We start from the raw sequence: 22,234 nt of genomic DNA on the forward strand, positions 1-22,234 counted from the left end.
TTGTTCAGTCCCTTTTCTCTTATACTTACTTGAATACTCCCCTCCCAAATCTAAAAGTCGGGAAACGGATGTGATACTGACCCCCCCCCCCCCTCTTTTAAATACTTCATTCTGTTAAAATGGCCCTGAACACTCCAAATACTTGGTATTTCGCAATGGTGACTGATTATATTGATGTTGAAAAAATAAATGTTTTTTTTATTGATAGATTTGTTCAAATGCAAGTGAAAATTGCGCAAAAGTAAGAGGGACCGCTCAACTAGATACTAGAATAAATTATATACTTTAGCGTAATGGTCACTTAAATACCAAATGTTAGTTAAAACTTAAGGTTCTTCTTTTTAATTGTAACTTTGTATGCTTAAGAACGCACTTTCAGTGTTATTGATCTATAATTATAACCCCTTTCATTAACTTCAACATGCTCTATCAATTGGTTTGCGCTGGTTTATCGATTTACAGTGGATAAAATTTACTGCCTACTGTCAAAACTTTTCTACCAATCACAAATTTCACGAAGCGGGTGTTTCTAAATGTGACCGTTACTCAAAAGTGACTAAAATATGAAAAAAAAAACTTGCTATAAAACTGCACTCGGATTTGTCTTATTTTGTTTTCTTCCCTTTTCATGCTGCTATTTTGAAAACTGGTAGGATTTTTAAAGAGCTGTTGCTTTATTTATTGTTTAACAGAGAATTATCTGTTGTAGATTTAACTTTGTAGTTAAACGAAGTAGGAGATAGATTTGACTAAATTTGTTGTTTGTTGTAGCAGCTACTCAATTCAAGAATAAAAATGTTAGCTTTATTTGATTAGAATATTAATATGAACCTTATATACTAACGGATCTTAATATAAAAAGCTGTAATGAAATTCGGCAGTATTTCAAACGTTTCGGCTGGTAACTGAAGATCATATCTGTACAAACACAATTTTAATCTCTAGATAGATGTGAACACAGATCTAGGGGGCAGTTAAAGGGACTTATGTAAGGAATTGTTCAGGGTGGCAGGGGTGAAGTTCGCCAAGTTTCCTAAAACCGGTCGAGATTAATATAGGAAAATGGAGGAAATTGCACAAACTTGGATTTTTACCGAACGCTGGGTCTTACTTAAAGGTCCCTTCATCATGTATGTTCCTGCAGAGGAGAAAGGTCTCGCTCGAGAGTGTGGGTTAAAGGACCTCCAATAAAAACAGGGATATTTTTTGTAACAATTTAATTTATTTGGTATCAGGATCTCCGGGAAATATCTCTTATCCCTTCCAAAGGTCTAGTTCACGCACTGTCACAACCATTCAGGAGCGACAAATATTCGGCTTAGTTATTATTAGTAAGATTAATAACGCAGTATATGTTTCAAAAGATCAGCTGTTCCTTATTTATGACTACTTGCACTCTTCGTTTCTATGCATGAAGAAGGGATTGGAACCAATTCTGGGAAATTCTGATCCAAATAATGATTCAAGCAAATTTCAGGTAAATTTCAAATTTAAGCAAAATATGATTTATTCCACTTTTCCGAATAATCAAGGTTTGAGCAAGATAAACAATTTTTGTATGGTCTCGAACAAGTCCAAACCTACGCTGAAATAACAGCTAAATAAACCAGATAGCTGGCTCCTATTGAAGTTCTATTGAGAAAAGGGCTGGAAACTAAAATGAGCTGTGGGGTGTACTTTTTGCTGCTATTATATGTTATATGTGTATGAGCTAAGTTCGTATTCTTGAAATTATGTTTAAATTTACACATACCTGCACACAGGGGGCGACGAGGTCCCTTTTCTTGAGATATATCTGAAGATATACCTAGAGATTAGAAAAATTGTGGCAAAAATGCATATTTTACCCCCCTCCCCTTCTGCGAGGGTCGAACATGTGTGCATCTATGGATATGCAGGATTATTTACTTATTTTTGATCTGATTTGGTTAATGATTTTGTTTTGTTAGATATAGACTAATTCCGTGATGTGCAATTTCACCAAAATCTTGACTGTTATGTGTCTCATTAGTTGCTTAATAAAGTGTTTCGTCTTCACTGATCTTTTGCTGCTTATCACTGCTGTTGCTATTCTATTTTTTATTAATAATCGGAACTTTTTTTTAAGACAATTGCTAAAATTCTTGCTTCTCTTTCATCGTCTGCTCTTTTTTATTCTTTTTCTTTTTTTTCATAATCCGATTTGAGTTGAAATCATAATTATGCCCTCTCTTTAAATGATCACCATTGTTTATTTTTTGGAGTCTTATGAATTGGCGACTAATTGGCTCATTTGTAATGGTTACTTTCAAAAGTTTTATCACAATGGGTAATTATTATCTCACATTATAGAAACACATTTTGTTATATCTCACATTTTGTTTGTTCAAGACAAACAATCGACAAAAATATATAATAAATTGGTCATGCTCTAATAATTACGACTTACTTAAAACTATCCATGACATGGTTTCTGACACTTTTGCAACTTAAAAAGAATATATATTTTCAAGGATTTTAATATACCAGAGAATTAAATAAAGTAAATTATATCAACTGTAAAAGAATTGGTTGGTTCCTATTCCGATTTGGAGAATGCTGTTTGCTGTATGAAGAGAACAATTCTGAAACCAGCGGTAACAAGGTACAAGTGTTTCCAACAATTGTTGGACAGTACAAATTTAGTCGTCGATCCAATTTAAATTATGGTAGTTTGTCTAACTAGATATCTAATCAAACAGTTCGTGGTAACGAACTGTAGTAAGGAGCGACCCGGCTCAATAGTAACCAAAACTCTAAAAAATGGAATTTTGATACCAATAGCTATATCAAAAGAATCGCATTTCAATGCTGGTTTTAAATATATAAGTTTCATCAAGTTTAGTCTTACCCATCAAAAGTTACGAGCCTGAGAAAATTTGCGTTATTTTAGAAAATAGGGGGAAACGCCCCCTAAAAGTCATAGAATCTTAACGAAAATCACGCCATCAGATTCAGCGTATCAGAGAACCCTATTGTAGAAGTTTCGAGCTCCTATCTACAAAAATGTGGAATTTTGCATTTTTTGCCAGAAGGCAGATCACGGATGCGTGTTTATTTGTTTTTTTGTTTTTTTGTTTTTTTGTTTGTTTTTTTTTTTTGTTTTTTTTTTTCCCCAGGGGTGATCGTATCGACCCAGTTGTCCTAGAATGTTGCAAGAGGGCTCATTCTAACGGAAATGAAAAGTTCTAGTGCCCTTTTTAAGTGACCAAAAAAATTGGAGGGCACCTAGGCCCCCTCCCACGCTAATTATTTTCCCAAAGTCAACGGATCAAAATTCTGAGATAGCCATTTTATTCAGCGTAGTCGAAAAACCTTATAACTCTGTCTTTGGGGACGACTTACTCCCCCACAGTCCCCGTGGGAGGGGCAACAAGTTACAAACTTTGACCTGTGCTTACATATAGTAATGGTTATTGGGAAGTATACAGGCGTTTTCAGGAGGATTTTTTTGGTTTGGGGGAGGGGTTGAGAAGAGGGGGATATGCTGGGGGAACTTTCCTTCGAGAATTTGTAATGGGAGAAGAAAATTTCCATGAAGGGAGAGCAGGATTTACTAGCATTATTTGGTAGGTCAGTTTAGATATAAAAGTTTAAATATTTCAACTTTGGGCCAATCTATGGCGAACATACAGATGGAAGCTCCAAAAATCACCCCGAAAATTGACCACATGCCTGAAATTAGATTGTGCATATTAAAATGTGCATATTTGTTCAGTTGAACATCACTTTCATGATGCCCCGGAAATTTCGCCTCGACACGTTAAGCCGTTCCAAAAATATTGTTGATGTGTGCATTTGACACCCTTTTCATCTTAATACTCTAAGCTTTACACGTGAAATTAGCTACACTTTGATTTATGATAATATTTGCTTGTGTTAATTTTGAGATGATTATTGATCTTAATTTTTTTACTTAATTATTACTAACAATTAATAATTAATTATTCATGAATTAATTATTGTGGAGAGACAAAATAAAACATGCATTAATTCAAAAACGTTCAGAAATTAAATAAAAGAAAAATTAAACGGAAAGTAAGGAGCGACATTAAAACTTAAAGCGAACAAAATTATTCCGTAAATGAAAGAGGTTGTCCCCTGCGCAACTCCTCACTCTTTACACTAAAGTATTTTTTTAATTTAAAAAGTACAGCTGGAAAATAATAACATGCATTACTTCAAAAACGTTCAGAAATTAAATAAAAAAAACAAGTTTTTTAAACTGCAAGTAAGGAGAGACAGTAAAACTTAAAACGAACAGAAATTACTTCGTATATGAAAGAGGCTGCTTCCTCATCAACGCCCCGCTCTTTACGCTAAAGTTTGACTCTTTCTCTCAATTCTTCTTTCTAAAACAGTAAAAAACTTTAGCGTAAAGAGCGGGGCGTTGATGAGGAAGCAGCCTCTTTCATATACGAAGTAATTTCTGTTCGTTTTAAGTTTTACTGGGTCCACTTAGGGTCTAACAATCCAATTCAAGCTATGGTACTTTATTTGATTCAGATTATGGTAGTTTGTCTAACTTATTATCTAATTCTTGAAGGGTGTAATTTAATTCCTCAAGGGGAAAAAGAAGAAAACTAGACCTTCATTAGAATAAGGGCGTCATAAAGTGCTGCTCCAGACTGGTTTTGACCCCCTGGTTTTAAAATGCCCGAATAATTCATCGTATTTTACTTATGGCTAATTTTAGTCGTGAACCGATAAGCCCTTTTGGCTATTGTTCTGATGAGAAATAAAGACTAAGACCACACACCATTTCTATCGAAATACGAAAAATAAAAAGTTAATGAGAAATATTTCGAAGACAGTGATTAAGATAAAACTTAACCGATGCAACTATGTGACTTTGCTGGATGACTAATACCCGTGGCTATTGGATGTATACCCAGAATATTTGCTTAGTTTCTGTTTTTATCACTATTTCAGAAAATCATTAATCTCTTCTCTTTCGTAAAAGCGTAACTTGAACATTAACTCTACTCCACTTAGATTGGATTATGTACGAATTTGCATATGGCAGGCGTAGGATACTTGCTCTACTTCCCACCATGTTTGATTGAGATTCGACAACTCGGTGTTTGAGATTTACTGATAAAAAGAATGTAAAGATCCCTTCCCCACAATGGTCCAAATGGGTGTGGGCATCCAGGATATTTAATCTTGATTCCAACCAAGTTTGGTTGAGTTGTGATACCACTTATTGCACAAGTTCTAACCATGAGAGCCACATCCCTACATGGTTTTAGTCAGATTAGGGACACAGAAACATGGTTGGAAAAAAGATCCCAAATTAAACGATACTAAGCTATGGCATAAGCTTTGGTTTCGATTTTAGGCAGATTATGATCGTCCACGTTCGGGTATTGAGTTTTTCATTCTTAAATAAAGTAAACACGAATTTCGAAAAGCTCTTCGACATTGGAAAAATATGCAATTTCAAATGGCAACTCCTGGGACAAGGATTGACGCTCAGTAACTTTGGAAAAGAATATTGGAGTAGACATGGAACTCAGGTTCTTCGTTGTCTAACTTGATTAATATTGTAATGTGGAGAAACATCCTTACTCTTTTATGATGATCCACCTCGCGTCGGTATGAGCTACTCTTAAAACATGTTGATTCTCATCATGTATCCAAGCTTTTCCATCGATTTTCTCGATTACGCCTTAAACCTGTCAAAGTTCAAATTCTTCTATTAAGACATCGCAAAACCCTGAGATCCAGCGGACTGCAACGTTCAAGCTTCAATCCCTTAGCAGAATGTCTTGAGTGCTCTCTTAATGAGCTCATTTCTTATAAAAGCAAATCGACATAGTCAGTTCTGTTTTTCAAATCGGTTTCCAAGCCGCTGCAGCGAAAACTGATTTTCCCTCTCGTTCCTCGAAACGAAAGGAGAAACACAATTCTGTGGGCTACTAGCTCAAGTGAAAGACCAGTTTCATAAGATTGCCCCTTAGTAGCCCGTATAATGCTTTTTTGGCTCTTCCTTGTTCTCAGCTTCCTTGTCACAGTTTGGAGTTTGCTCACGCATTGTCAGCGTAATCTAATCTGATCTTACTTCGTTTCGTTGCTGCATTCGAGTGCCAATGTGGAGTCGTAGCTATTGTCTTTGGAGAAGGTACGGAGTTTGAAAGAATGGACCTGCTAGTGGTTAGATTTTGTAAACGTCATGAAAGTAGTGCGACCTGTTCGCTCAGTTATATACTCCTGAGTAGTTGAATTGTGAGATTTTCTTGTGAGTGTTGTTATTAAAAGGATTTTGTTTTTTCCTTCTTCTTTTTTTCTCTTTGTTGCACTGTTCTTATTACATACCATTTTTTTTTAGCGAGGATTGAGATAAGTCTCTGTTATTATAATTATAATATGGTTTACTACCCATCAAGTTTCATTAAATCTGACTACCGCTTCTGGTAAATTTCATGATAAAAAAAAATAAATAAAATTAAGGGTTCCTGCCCAGTTACTGCCCTAGAAAGGCTGGTTTTGGTTTTGATTCGCTTAAATCAAAACTATTATATTAGCTCTTATTTCCCGCCTAGATCCTTTGAGATTCGACAACTCATTCGGTTAAAAGTCCTGATGATAAGGACTGGGGAACTTTTTAAATATATCACATTAACAAAACTAGGATACTTCTCACTTTTCACCAGATGTGGTAGAGATCCTACAACAGGCTCAGATGTCCTGATGGAAAGATTTTATGTCCCCCCCCCCACACACACACAAAAGAAAGAATGGATATGGACCCCCCCCCAACGGCAAAATTGGGTAATTTACTCTTTCTGACAATCAGATGTGATTGATATTTTATAATCTACCAAAGAATTCATGCATGTCCCTTCTTTTACTCCCCCCAATAAGGTCTCATTGAGTCAGGATCTGCTCCATAATTAAGACACTAGCTCCCACTTCCCAGCGACATTGGTTGAATTTTTTTTAATAAGTTTCCTAATGATATGCATTTAGTACCCACTCCTGCTTTAGGAACCCTAATCATCCTGAATGTAGAACAGATTGTGTCTGAGAAACTAAAAGGCGTAACTGGACAGTTGCTATCACTCCACATAGTTTCCGTAAGATATGACAACCCCTTGTGTTAGATTATTTTATAACATAAATTTATTGGTGCTTCTGATCCCCCTCCCCCCGCTGCACTCACACATAGTAGTTGCATCAAACATAAATTTTCAAAAGATACAAAATATGAGATAAGGTTCCGGAATGACAAGTTTAGAGGAGACAAATTTCAGAGCTAGAACGGATTCGTTGTTCATCTTCTTTGTATTCAATAGGTTTTATTTTTTTATTTTTTTCAATTTTAGCCTCTTGCGGCTCCTGAGCTAGAAACGGTTCGATGATTAAGTGTTTTATTTAATTTATTTATTTATTTTAATAAAAAAAATTCAAACACCGTGAGCTTATGGTTAAGAATGTGTTATGAAAATTGTTAGTGCTTTTTTTTAACAATGCATATTAAAAGAAAAAAAAACTTTTGCTAGTTCAACTAGATGTGTTTTTGGTCAAGCTTTAGCGGTACCATTATTTTAAGGTTTTTTTAGTCTAATTTTTATGTAACAGCAGTATCTTAATTTAAGTTTTGTTTGAATTTTTTGGAAAAGAAACATAATAAAGATTCATGGTACCTTTTTTTTCACCGTAAGGCATAATTTTTCATCGTAAGTATTTCAGGTATTATTGCCAGGACTTGAAAAGGTAAATATATTGTTTCTTTCCTTCTAATCTGTTCAGGTTTTCTATGTATCCTTTATGTATGAAAGTTAAAAGCTAGTTAAACTTAAATTATTTTCTCTCATTAATTGTAATACTTTGTCATGGTGCTAGTTTTGCTGTTGAAGTTAAAAGAAATAATAATAGTCAATGACAGGCCTTCAAGAAAAGGGTAATAAATCAATCAATGTTCTTCACTTCTATGCGGTGACAAATAAATTTATTTGATTATATTAAGCTAGTGTCAATTTCTGAAAAAAGTTTCGTTCGTTCAGATTAACTGTACCAAGCCTTCGAATAACAAAGATTTAAGGACCTCTCCCCTCCCGCTCTTATTGGTCCCAATTAACCTGACTCCACAAAGCTTTTTGCATCCCTCATTTTCCTCCCCTTTCATGATGAACGCTCTGATCTCCCCCTCTCTTTAAGGGATAAGTCCGTTTTTGCTTACGGTCTTCATTCTAGGTTTAGGTCACTCCAATATTAGCTTTCTTTTCTTTTACTTAGTATAAAAATTTGTATACAAGAATTTTGAGAGGTTGTGTCGTAATTGGTAGAAATAAGTTATATCAAACAGTTCGCGGTAACGAACTGTAATAAGGAGTGACCCAGCTCAATAGTAAACGAAATTCTTAAAAACGGATACCAATAGATACCAAACGGATAGATACTAATAGATTTTGATATCAATAGATACATCAAAAGACTCGGATTTTAATGCTGATTTTAAATATATAAGTTTCATCAAGTCTAGTCTTACCCATCAAAAGTTACGAGCCTGAGAAAATTTGCCTTATTTTCGAAAAAAGGGGGAAACAACCCGTAAAAGTCATATAATCTTAATGAAGATCTCACCATCAGATTCGACGTTTCAGAGAGCCCTACCGTAGAGGTTTCAAGCTCCAATCTGCAAAAATGTGTAATTTTGTTGTTGTTGTTTCTTGCCAGAAGAAAGATCATTGATGCATGTTTATTTGTTTTTTTTCCCAGGTGTGATCGTATCGACCCAGTGGTCCTAGAATGTCCCGAGAGGGATCATTCTAACGGAATTTAAAAGTTCTTTTTTTTAAGTGACCAAAAAAAATCGGACGGCCACTAGGCCCACTCCCACGCTCTTTTTTTTCCTAAAGTCACCGGATAAAAATTTTGAGATAGCCATTTTGTTCAACATAGTCGAAAAATCTAATGACTGTGTCTTTGAGGACAACCTAATCCCCCGCAATCCTTGGGGGAAGGGCTGCAAGTTATGAACTTTGCTCATTGTTTACATATAGTATTGGTTATTGGGAAGTATGCAGACGTTTCCTGGGGGGGGGAATTTTTTTCGGTGACGGGGAGGGGGTTATACGGGAGAATCTTTCCGTGGGGGAAGAGAATTTCCATGAAGGGGCGCTGGATTTTCGAGCATTATTTAAATAAACAATGAGAAATTAATAAAAAAAAAACAAGTTTTTTTCAACTGAAAGTAAGGAGCAACATTAAAACTTAAAACGAACAGAAATTATTACGCATATGAGGGTGTTCGTCCCCTTTTGAATATCTTGCTCTTTACGCTAAAGCTTTTTTAGTGATTGCAAAAGAGCTATTTATTCTTAATTAAACGGCTTTTGGGATTCAGGGGTCATTCTTAAAGATTCAGAACAAAATTTGAACTTTAGTGTAAAGAGCAAGTTATTGACAAGGGGGCGAACCCCCACATATACGTAACAAAAATATACAACTATAGAAGTTCGTTACGTGAGTTAATTCCTAAGTTACGTAAATTTATTACTAATAAAAACGTTCGTAAATAAAATTAAAAGTTCTAGTGGCCTTTTAAAGTAACCAAAAAAATTTAAGGGCAACTAGGCCCCCTTCTTAACTTCTTCTTTCTCGAAACCGTTCGATCAAAACTCTGAGAAAGCCATTTTGCCAAAAAAAAGCAAAAATTAAAGTGCAAATTTTGTTTTAATTATTCATGTACGATGAGCCCAAATTAAAACCTGCATTAATTCAAATACGTTCAGAAATTAAATAAAAAAAAACAAGTTTTTTTTAACTGAAAGTAAGGAGCGACAATAAAACTTAAAACGAAAAGAAACTATTCCGTATATGAAAGGGGCTGTCCCCTCCTCAACGCCCTGCTCTTTACGCTAAAGTTGGACTCTTTGTCACAACTCTACTTTGAAAAAAAAATTTAGCGTAAAGAGTGGGGCGTTGAGAAGTGAGCAGCCCCTTTCATATACGAAATAATTTCTGTTTGTTTTAAGTTTTAATGTCGCTCCTTACTTTCGGTTAAATTTTTTTTTTATTTAATATGACAATCATAAATTGCGCAGTCGACAAATACACAGCTTAAGATAATTACGGTCCAATGAACGGTCGAATATAGATGATTGATTTTAGTATCACTTGCTATAAATTTTCAAAATAATTGCTTGTTCTTCCAAAAAAAAATTATAATTTTGTGTTATTTTATAGCAGTCAACCCTAGAGAGGAAGAAGAAGAATTTTGCTTTCAGCAGACGATTTCCCTTTCTCAAAAGTCGTGACGATCAGTCTGACGATGGCTCCGATGATCCGGATCGTAAGTTTATTTTTCTTCTCTAGATCTGTTGTAATGTTTTTCGTAGTTGTAAATCGTATTCTTCTAACACCTCTTTATTTTAATCGTTTGTTTATTTTTTAGGTATATTAAATGATCTTATATATAGCCAGGTTATTGCAAAAATTTCATTTCAGAGACAATCCTATTCGTTCTGGGGTGAAATGGTTCTAAATGAGGGAATGTATAAATGTAGCCATTCTATTGGGCTTGCAACTTCAATTATATATATATATATATATATATATATATATATATATATATATATATATATATATATATATATATATATATATATATATATATATATATATATATATATATATATATATATATATATATGTAGGATCAAAGAATCCATCAAATAATTTACGTTAACATGCTTACAATTTCTAATTACAAAGATTCTTATTAATAATATTGGTTTTGTGCCTTTTTCTATCTTTTTTTCTTTTTCTAGATTTTGCTATAAAATGCTACCATAAAGTTTGGCTTCCACAAAGTTTAATTTCTATAAAGACCACTTACATTACCTATAGCACTCTATCATGTTTTTTTTTATTATTATTATTTTATTGACACAGAACATGTTAGTTATGTAAACATAAAACTTAGTTGCATAAAATGTTTTTTAATTGAAGTTATGCCTAGTTTAAAGGATAAAAGAAGATCTTTTCCACTATTACCGTCTTGAAAGGAAACCGATCTTGCCCCCTAAGTGATAATTATAACTTTTTTGATGGACAAATACTTAAGCTTTAAATAATTCACCTGATTAAAGCTAAAGTCTATTAATATGTGAAGTTTGTTTTATTTTCGTGGATAAATTGGACGATTAAATCGGAATCATTTAAAATTGAATTGTCTATGTCATATGCTCAAAAAGCATAAAATAAATATTCATAAAATAATATTCGATTAATGTGCGGGTAGGAATGTTTTGATTGCCCTCCCCCCTCCAGTCCCTGAAAGACAAATGTTAGACTCCATTAATGCTAATAAGACTTCTTTTTGTGACTTGCCTTTCTTTTCTTTTTTATCTTCTTTTTAGTTTTTCATCTTTTATGTTGTTCTTTGTTCTAGTTGTAACCATGCAAATGTTCTATAAAATACTAGCCATTATCTATTCGCTCATTTGACTTAGGAATTGCTGAGAGATGGCGCGAGTAAACTGAACAAACTGCTACTTAAACTTAATTGCAGTTGAAAGCTAGCTTTAGTAATGCCCAGGGATATACAAAGCTTTTTTTAGGTAAACATGGGATATTAAAAAAAAAAACCATAAGATGCTTATATTAACTAAAATATCGTTCTTAAATAATTCTTTTTTTTTTATAGATATGTCCAAGCTTCGGGGAAGATTTACTAGAGAACTTTTCAAATGGGGTAGGGAGGGGGGATTTATGAATTTCCCTGGTGAGTCTGAACCGGACCAGTATATATCTTTTTTTTTCTCCCCTGGTATACTTATATCCTGATTTATGTGATAGGTAATCTGTGCATGTAGTAAAGTTTGTGATATATTTTTAAAGCTAGATTTAAAAAGCCCTTTCCCTCTCCTTGCGGGTGAAATATAATGGTGGATTCATTCTTTTCTTTTCAAACTTTTTGCTGCATAAATGAACTCTAACTCTATAAAGTTATAGCGCAGGCTAAAAATGCACATAAGCTCAGGAACGCAACGTCTGATTTGATGTGAAAGATTGTGCAGTTATCATGCATCCTTGTTTGTGAACCGTTTTTCTTTAAAAGAAAAAAACGCGGTTATGTGGACCTAAGGAAGCTGAAAAAAGTGGGATAGTTATATAAGTGAGATCTTTGGTGATTAAACGTGGGAAGATAGGGGGTTAAACTATTAGTGCTACTTACAGTGTAGCGGCTGTCTCCTTCATTAAAAAAGTAGAGAAATTCAATAAAAGTTGAATGTTTGATATGGGTATCCAACTATGCAATATGGTTGGAGCTGAAATTTCTTCGTAAGGGATAACTTATCTCTGTTTTTTATTTTCAAGACTTATTTTAAGTTAAAATTCAGTATGCACAAAGTAGGCTCTAAGATCCTGAACGGTAAAGTTTGCTAGTTGAGTTTAAGCTGGTGGGCCTACTGAGGACAAATTCTGCTTTCTTAATCCTCACCAATATTTTAAAGTGCCTAAATAGACAATAAGAGCAAATTTTGGTCAAATAGAGTTGCCAAATGCTAGATGTCGTTATTGATTTTTGCTTTTGAACTATCGCCACTTTCCAATTTTGTAAGTTTCGCATATACCTCAGGTACACCGGTAAAATAAAAATTACAAAAAAAGGAAAATAAACACTTCGAGACACGAAAAAAGAAGGTGCGATTGATCTACATTTTATGTATTTTGTTTTAGAATTTTAATTGGTATTTAAATCCGAAAAGGCCGTAGAGCATTTGAATTTTCCTTTTTTTATACCTATATGAGCACTCTTCTCCCCGCCCGAAGCCTCCCTTCCCGTGTTAAATTTGATAATTAGGGAGTGTATTAAGGGGCTAAGTTCAGACCCAAAAAAAATTAGTTCATGGTTTTAAAAAGAATGGGTACAAGGGTTGTACGCTTGTTGGTTTATGCGTTCAAAAAGTTGATCTGGCTACCATATTGTTACTCAGTGCTGAACCTTCGACGACCACTAATAAGGCAAAAACTTTTTTAATACACACTAGGCAGGGTGGAGACACCCAAAATTTTATTTTTTAGGCTATAATTTTTCTGAATGAGGGTTTTGACGAAGTGTGATTCCCAGTGTGCAGTACAAAATATGATCTACGTCGCTGTCTCTGCATGCTATACCTTCACATAACTAATAAACAATAGTGATGAAAAATGTTCCGTGTTGATAAACCCATCTTTTCCGAAAGTCACGTTGATCCCAGTGACAGTTGGAACCAATTGAGGGTACATTTTTTATTTATTATAATAATATTTATATATATGGCTATGTTTGTAAGTGCACCTGTGTTTGTGTGTATATGCTGTAGAGCCAAAAATAATAAATAAAGGGGAAATACGAGATATAGACCCAAAAATAATGAATTTATTTGGCCAAATGAATTAATTTTGGGAATTTTATTCATTATAATCCAAATGAATTGTTCATTATAATTTATAATAATGAATTGTAATTCCATAAATATACTTATATCCATCAATCGAGGCTTGATTAATGTTTAATGCATGTGTTCACTCTTGTACCTGCATTTGGTTGTTATGTTTCCCGTATTTACTGTGCTTCTTGGCTATGTACAATGCATGTTTTTAACGCCTTGTCTCTTTCTTTGTGTTGCAGATGGAATTTTATCTCCTTCTGAAAGCGACTCGACAAGTTTGAGTGAGTACTTCATGTTTCTTACCCTTTAGAAAATTCAGTAATTCTCGTAAGTGTTTTAGAGCATTGGTAACAAAAATCTAATATTAATAACTTCCGAAGGTAGATCCTTAAAAACCCATCGCCTGATTCAAAAACGATTTGACATAGGAATTGTCTGGATAGCTGGTATTCGCCTTACACATTTCCGTACAAAAAAATCTCCTGTATGATACCAGTTAGAAAGTTCTTACAGATTTTCCACCTCACCTGGCATCTGAAAATCACATGCTACTTACGGATTTCTTTAACTGCAAGCTCTCCACACACGGTGGCTAAACTGAGTCACACCACTGACCCCCAGCCTAAGCCAAAGAATTTACTACATCAAGACTTGAACCCTAGTCCTAAATGACATGGGATTACAAGTCAAGTCAACCATCCACTCACCCCCAATTTGGAATTTTCATTCCAAATTTTCAGTCCAAACTTGGACTGAAAATGTAGCCGAAACTTATCAGCGAGATTTTTAAAGAGTAGCACTATTTACTTCGGCCAAGAATCATACAAAATCCGTGTGATTGTCTATTTTCTTCCTAAATATCTGTTTACAGAAATTGGTGACACCCTTAAGACGTAGCTGGTGACAGTAAGCTGTAGATGTAGCATGGCTCAAACTGGTCAAGGCCCATTTGCCATGAAGTTTTACCAGCACCACGGTTTAAAAACCGGCACCGATGCTAGGGACCCAATTTGAGGGTTTATGTGTTATTTTAAAATTATCCATTCATGTAGTTTTCTTTATTAATTTCTAAGATAGTGGAAAATTACAGTTTTCTGTAAAAAAAAAAAAATCATTTGGTCATTTTAACTAAGTTTAAATCAGTCAAACTTTGGTTTCAGCTAGACATGGTTTTGAGTCCTAGCTGACCCTCTTAAAAAAAAAAAAAAAAAAAAAAAAAAAAAAAAATGATGGTAGCGATCCTATTGACCCAATTTGAGGGTTTGTTTGTTACTTCAAAACTAGCCTTTGATGTAATTTTATTTATTTATTTCTAAGATGATGAAAAATCACGGTTTTCTGGAAATATTTGAATTGGTCACTTTTAACTAAGAAGCAGTTTGAATCAGGCAAATTTTGATTTCACCTTGACAGGGTCTGGGGCCCTAGTTGAACCTCTGTTGGGAACTGGTTTGAACTGATTCGAAAAACTTGCACTGGCCTGCCCCTACTAATAAAACATTATTAGTAAAATAACATTATGAATGGGCATGGAAACTTATGGTTGGGCTAGAAAAGGTAAGATAACGTATCAAAAAGCCTTCATCGACCAGTCGTTTACAATCCGCAACAGTGTCCCAGCAGATGTCTATCTAAATGCTTTATATGGTAAATAAAAAAAGATATTGCAAAGAAAAGCGGCAGGTCATCTTACCGCTTTGCAACGAATCTTACGGAAGGTAATTCTTTACGATAATATTTTTCTTACAATAATACCTTGATATTAAATCGAAATCTCCTTGATTGTACCTTTGTTTGCCAATATTGTTTAGTAAAAACGCATAAAAATAGATCATCTTTACCGCTATTGCAATGAATCTTGTGAGAGGTTTTTCTTCAAAATAATGTTTTTCTTTCCAATAATGCCTTGATATTGCATCAAGATTACCTTTATTGAATCGCTATTTTCCTAGCCAATACGGTAAACATGGTACGGTTGAATTACCTAAAAGAACACTTTTGTGAGATGTTATACATCCATTTGGAATGGTTCCTCGAAGGATATTAACCCTGAAAACCATTCTACTGTTTCCTTCAGGACGGAATTCAATGGACAAAACTCTTGGATGAAAACCTAGGTAAATGGTTGACTGGGGGCATATCAGTGGCATATCCCGTGTTTCAGCATACCCTGATTGGCATACCTTGAGTTTCTGTATACCCTGAGTTTGAGCGTTATAAATTTCGCTATTAAAACAGATAAAAATAAGATTTGAGCCGCGATATTATTCACTCTTTACTATTGAAAACTCCAAAAGACATGACTTTTAGGTAGCCATCTCATGGCTATTGAAGTTTTGTTTTAATTTCAACCATCCTTAAAGCTTTAGTTTAAACAGCTGGTAAAACCTGAAAGAAGGAATTAGAATTTGACTACAGAAAGCTTTTGTCGGTTGTATCGTAGAAGCACTCAGACTATTGACGCAATTTTTTAGTGAAAAAAGGCATCAACATAGTCAGACTGGTTGCAGTAAGTCACAAATTGTGATGGTACTGATGTGATATTTTACTGGTGATATAAACTTTGAAAACCGGTTTAATGGTTATCTGTTTTCAATAGTGGCCGGTAGTATGAAATTATAGTGCTTGCACGAACATACCTGTTGTCGAAAGGTCCATTCTTTAACTCTATTTGTAAGCAAACAATTAAGATATAACTGGAAAATCAAAATTGAAACTTCTTAGAGTCGTGCGACCCAAATAATATAAGGAAAACAGATTTGGTTAGCCGATTGAACCCTAATGTTAAGGGAGTAGAACATGCACCTCAGATTGACAGAGAAAGCTGTACAGTAGCTTTTGGCAGCCACCCTCTTTGCGGGTATGTTTGATTTCTCATTTCAAAATCAGCGAACAAAATTCAAATGCGTATGTATGTATTTAATGCATTTTTCAATTTTTATTTCCATCCATCAAAGTCTTTCTGATAATAAACACGTCCTTGTGAGTTTTTGGCGTAGGTCGTGTCCATAGAAACGGTCAAACGGTGAATAACTGGTAAATTGATAGGATTTACTGGAAAACTAGCCATTGCAGTCGCCAATTAGATTTTTGGTGCAGACGAGTATAGTACTTGCAATCAATGTGATTCAAGTCATATAATATGATCGTAAAAGTTGCTGCTCGTCCTTAAGCATCATATTTAAAATTAAAGCAGTGAAGATGCTTTCATTCCTCACCGTTGGTCCAGTTAAACCGATTTTTTCGTCTTGGATTTATTTTCGGCGGGGGAGGGGGGCTACGAGCTTCCTATTCGTTGTTCAGACTAAAACAAATTTATAAGTAAGATTATTGGTTGTTTAAGGAACCCATATAGCTGTTTCTAGCGATTATAGGCAGTAGGATATATGAGCGTAAAAATTGGTGTCTCAAGCATCAGATTAAAAATTAAAGCAGTGAAGATGCTTTAATGCCTCAACGTTGGTCCAGTTAAAAACCAATTTTCTCATCTTGGATTTTTTTTTTCTGGCGAGGAGGGTGGCTGCGACCTTCTGATTTGTCGTTCAGACTGAAAAATTTAAAAGGAAGACTATCGGTTGTTTAAAAAACCCATATTGCTTTTTCTAGCGATTATAGGCAGTAGGATATATGAGCTTAATGTTTGGTGTCTCTCCTTAAGCATCAGATTAAAAATTAAAGTAGTGAAGATGCTTTCCTTGACGTTGGTCCAGTTAAACAAATTTTCTCGTCCACAATTTGACTTATTGTTTTTTTAGCAAGACAGAGGTGATATTTCAAATATTTAATCATTCGTACAAGTTTGTACGAATGTGCATTCTTGTAGAAAATTTTTTGCTTTTTTCCACTGACCGAGATTTGTAGCTCGCTAATGTCTAACTATCTAGTAGTTTTTTCTAAGTTATTATTAATGATTAAAAATTCTATCTCAGTTCAGTAACAGTGAATTGTTCCAGTATTGTTCCTGTATTGCTTCTGTTTATTATATCAGTTTAAAGCCTGCACGGATTAAAATGAGTCCAAGAGCTGTAGACATCATAAAACATGTTTATCTCAAAATTTTTTGTACTGTTATTAAATGGTATGACCATTTCAGTTTTTTGCTGATTTTGCTTATGCTAAGGTGTCAAATGGCACTGATTTGTTTTATTAACAATGTTTGATAATATACCCATTCTTGACATGGCTAGGTGTTTGAAATGGCTTGGACACGTTCTGCGGATGAAGGGTGACAGATTGTCCTTGTCAGCTAACCATCTAGAGCCAAACGAATTACAGGTCATCCCTGTAAGTGGTGGAATGATGTTGCAAGGAGAGATTTAAGGAAAATGTAAATTTCGTGGGAGAGGGGTGGAGGAGGAAGAGCTGCGTTGGCCTCATGCGGCTTGGCACTGCAGTGAATTGTCAGCAGTAGTAGCTGTAGTATCCGTTCTCGTGAAGTTTGTCTTTAGTCTGTACATGTACAGCATTTTTTTTTTTTTTTTTACAGAAGAAGAATGTGCTCTTTCTTACGAAGCAGTTGAACAAACAGAAGTTCCTTATACCCGACCGATTATTGTCCTAGGTCCTTTAAAGGATAGAATCAATGATGATCTCATCTCAGAATCACCTGAAAAATTTGGCAGCTGTGTACCTCGTAAGCTTTTCTAGTTTTTAACTATATTTTCATTCTTTCTGCTTAACTTGTTTCTGGCTCCTTTTTTTATGTGTTTTTATATTTGTGTTCGGAGTGTGGCTAACTTACAAGAGTGGGAACTGGCGCTAGTGTCAGCAAAAAAATGACCCTCACAGCAATCTAGCGTCTGGTGACACTTGGCAATTTTTTTCACGGTAATAATATGAATAATTAATCTAATTTGTTTGGTTGGTATAATTAGTGTAGTGGTAAGTGTCTGATTTGAGGTGCTGACAGAAAAACTATTACATAGCTTGTAAAATGCCAAGTTGTGCCAAAAGCTTGATGGCACTTTTTTTTTTCTTGCCAACACTAGTGCCAGTTTCCACTCTTAAGTTAACCATATTTTTTGGTCACGTTATTTTAACTTCAATGAGAGATAGACTATTCAATCGTGTTTAAAGCCAAAGGCTTGGTCTGACGCGTTTATATAAAGAGAGTGTTTTCAGGACTTATCCAGTTGTTTCTTACTCACTAAGCATAGTGGGTAGAACTGTTCCTACTTCACAGGAAATAGTGGAGACCGTTACAGATCGGGTCAAATATTTTACAGCATGTCCATTTCAAAGACGACTAAAACTAAGGGTACGTGCCAAAATGAACATGTGGTACCCAACTCCGCACCATAGTTTGTTTTTTCCTATAGCTCTTGGTTTCTTGCTGGTTAATTTCTCCTATTTTGATTTATAATTAACTATTTAATGCTACTTCTATTATTTAAGTCCTAAAAGTAGCTTTCACCTGCAAAAAAAAAACATCAGATATGAAGGTATCTGATACACCCTTTGGTTTTTTGACATATCCATACGAAGGTAATGAATTATCTTGCTAAATATAATTTCTGATGCGTCTTTTTTATTCTTCTTTTCCTTGGAACAATTATTGGTGATACCTATACCAGTTTTTCCCCTCCAACCCTTTTAATTCAAAATAAATGAAGTGGATCGTAATTCAGTTTTGCATTTGTATTTGTTTCGTAGTGGACTTAGACTGGTCACCTATTCCTTTTCTTTTTTTTATTCATTTATTGATGTATCTGAGTTGGTTTCATGGTTCCAGGGTTGATATTTTTTTAAGCTTTTTCTCCAATTCGGATCAACGGTGCTCCAAACGGTGCCATCCAAGTTTGTTCGTTTTTTTTCTTCTGTGTATAACCTAACTAACCATAGATTTCGTTCTCTAAAGTTTGTTTTCTCTGCTTTTTTCTCAGACACAACAAGAGTTCCACGAGAGCATGAAATTAATGGACGCGATTATCATTTTGTTTCTCGAGAAGAAATGGAGCGAGATATTCAAAATCATATGTTCATCGAAGCTGGTCAGTATAATGACAATCTTTATGGCACCTCCGTGGCTTCTGTTCGAGAAGTAGCTGAGATGGTATGTTAAATTCCCTTTTATGGATTAGGTTCTGTAACGTGTCTTGGGTAGTTCTAGGATGAGGAGATGTAGACATCCTATATTTTCTGTACTGAGCCTATTTGAATTCTTTTCAGCTTCATAAAGCTAAGAATATTGGTATTCATATACAACATTCAGCCAAAATGACCTCACTTATGCTCGGTTATCCTGCTCTTGTGCGCTGTTGTTGAGTGTAATTAATCCTAGCACATACCCAATGGGTTTCTCGGTAGTAACTCATCAAGTCTTATTTAGTCTAAGTCGCAAGACTAGTGTGTTGCCTAACGAGTGAGAACCTTACTGCAACTTATGCAGTATTTTAACGCTATTTAGATTTTTCCAATCAGCTTGAATATAGATGGCAGTAATCCTCATATCAGTTCGAGCTAAATATTTTAGTTATCCAGCATCATACTCTACTCATTCTTAATACCCTTTATTGGCACATAGCTAAATAAGGTATATTTGGAAGATTTACTATAAAAGTGATTTTTTTTTTTTTTTTTCAAATTGCCGGTAACTCAGCATAGCTTGGTCTCAATTTGAATGTTTATTTATCAACTATGTCTAATTATTGTGCCGGTTGAGGCATTTTAGCAGTTGTCAAAAGTCAGTAAAAATGCCTCATAAGTAATTCCCCAGCTTTGGCTTGTTCTACTGTTCACAGTACTTACCAGGAAGTTGGCGTAATTAAGATATATTGTTCCTATAGACCCGAAAGACGGTCGCATTAGAAAATTTAATTTTAGTAACTTAGCTCCAGGAATTTTATGTAAAACGAGCTAAAGGGGCTTGAATTTTTAATATTTCAGACCCCGTGTATCCTAAGGCCCTAGTTCAAACCTGCTTATCTCTAATCTTCTTACTGAGTTTAGAAATGTCGAGAAAAGATATGATATTGGGAGAAAAATGTTGCAAAAATACTGCTCTGATATTGGTAGATTTTAAAAATATATCTGAATTTTTTACTATCAGGAACCAAATGGTTTATTTTGCTGGGCTTTCAGTTTAAATCAGTATTATATAAAACTTAACTGGCAAAATTAATTCTGATTCCAAATTTGCAATTTTTGTTCATATTACGACATATTACGAGATGTTCTTTTGTTTGCTATAGAAAAAAAATGAACGACAGCATACAAATTTGGACAGTTCTTGATGCATGTGACGAGATAATGGTAGTATAGTTAAAAACTACAAACCCGATCTAAAGTTAAATTTTATAATTTAACTATAATTAATATTTAATTTGACTATAATTTAAGTTTTTCAATTAAGAATAGACAGTTCTGATTTATTCTTAATCTATAATTATATTGCGAGATACCGATATGCTGCGAGTAATAATTTAAGATTTTCAAAAAGTCAGGACATTAATGTTTCATTGTGCCCTGTTGCTGGGACCCGACTTTCTGCTTCCTTTTCTTTCTGCAAAACACCTTGTGTAGTATGAATTTTACCTAGCCGCTAGTTCAAAACAGCTTACAATTAGTGGAAATAAATTAATTAATGTGCTCTATTGACCGCGTTTTGATTATCAAAATGTATTTCTTAAAAAAAAAAACTTGCATACCTATAGTTTTTTTGAAACTTACCAAATGTATTATTAGATTTTACTCATAGATAAATATTTCAAGAAATTTCAATTTTAAAAGTTTATGGGTTCTAGAACACATTTAGCAAATAATCAATTGCAATAGGTCTCAATAAGTTCTTTGAACGCAAATTGAAAATTACCTAAGGAACGCCAAAAATCGATGGCAATAAGTCTATTGACTTATTGGGCAGTTAAGACTATCAACATCTTGTTAAGGTGTTTACTGGTAAAAGCAGGCTCCTCTATGACTCAGGAATTATACAACTTTCTGCCACCATAGCCATAGATCCTCCAGGGCCATTGCTGGCCCATAGGGTGTAGCATTTCTACGGATCATATAACAAAATATGTTCAAAAACCACTCATTAACATGTGTTCTCTGAGTTCAAAAAAATAGAATTTTGAAGACATTTTCAAAATCTTTTATCCTATATGCTATCCTAACAAAAATTTTAGTATTTCAGTTTCCAAACAATTTTAAAGTTTTATTTTCAAATTTTCTACAAGTGAGAAAAGAGGATATAACACATTTTGGAGAGAAAAAATGACACTTTGAAATATCTTAAGACCTGAATGAAGTTGAAGAAAATTAATAAATTGATCTGTAGAGACTGAGACTTTTGGGGAACAGGTTGTAAGTCTAGTTTTTACACCCACATCCATAAAATGATAGACTCTGCCTTTAGAATTACCCCAGACAAGATAAGATCGTGATATGAAATTTTGACACATTTGGACAGACTCGAGAAAGATGATAGATTTTTGTTTTTATTTTCTAGGGAAAACATTGTATTCTTGATGTTAGCGCGAATGCCATCAAGCGGCTACAACTGGCAAAGCTTTACCCTATTGCCCTATTTGTCAAACCCAAATCTTCTGAATTAATTATGTAAGTATTATCCGTATATTTTCAGGGAGAGAGTCACACCCCTTCCTACTGATGCTGATGGGTCTGTGTGAGAACAATGTCCAAAATGTTGACAAACGGAAATTATAAAAATTCTGGGAGATGGGAGTATAGTCTGTCCAAATTGCGTCAGTGCTATGGTCTTTTTAGGAGTCAATTTTCAAAATTAACGAGTAAAAATTGGCAAATTGCATAAATTATGTGTCATATCACCAGAGAAGTTGGATTGAAGCTTGAATCTGAAACTTAAA

General features: G+C 34.4%; 1 protein-coding gene across 9 annotated transcripts in view; it reads left to right on the top strand.

The window, feature by feature from the left end:
- The window catches only part of LOC136037117 (disks large 1 tumor suppressor protein-like), a 328,881-nt gene that overhangs the window by 258,793 nt on the left and 47,854 nt on the right, over positions 1-22,234 (top strand). For 8 of the 9 annotated variants that reach the window (XM_065719595.1, XM_065719596.1, XM_065719588.1 and 5 more), the window contains 5 exons: positions 10,213-10,318; positions 13,646-13,687; positions 17,893-18,039; positions 19,289-19,458; positions 21,856-21,965. In XM_065719595.1, coding sequence (XP_065575667.1) covers positions 10,213-10,318; positions 13,646-13,687; positions 17,893-18,039; positions 19,289-19,458; positions 21,856-21,965 — 575 coding nt within the window. The remainder of the gene's footprint in view (positions 1-10,212; positions 10,319-13,645; positions 13,688-17,892; positions 18,040-19,288; positions 19,459-21,855; positions 21,966-22,234) is intronic. The other variant, XM_065719590.1, reaches the window with a different exon arrangement.

This window comes from Artemia franciscana, chromosome 16 (genome assembly GCF_032884065.1).
Source record: "Artemia franciscana chromosome 16, ASM3288406v1, whole genome shotgun sequence".
NCBI classification, from domain to species: domain Eukaryota; kingdom Metazoa; phylum Arthropoda; class Branchiopoda; order Anostraca; family Artemiidae; genus Artemia; species Artemia franciscana.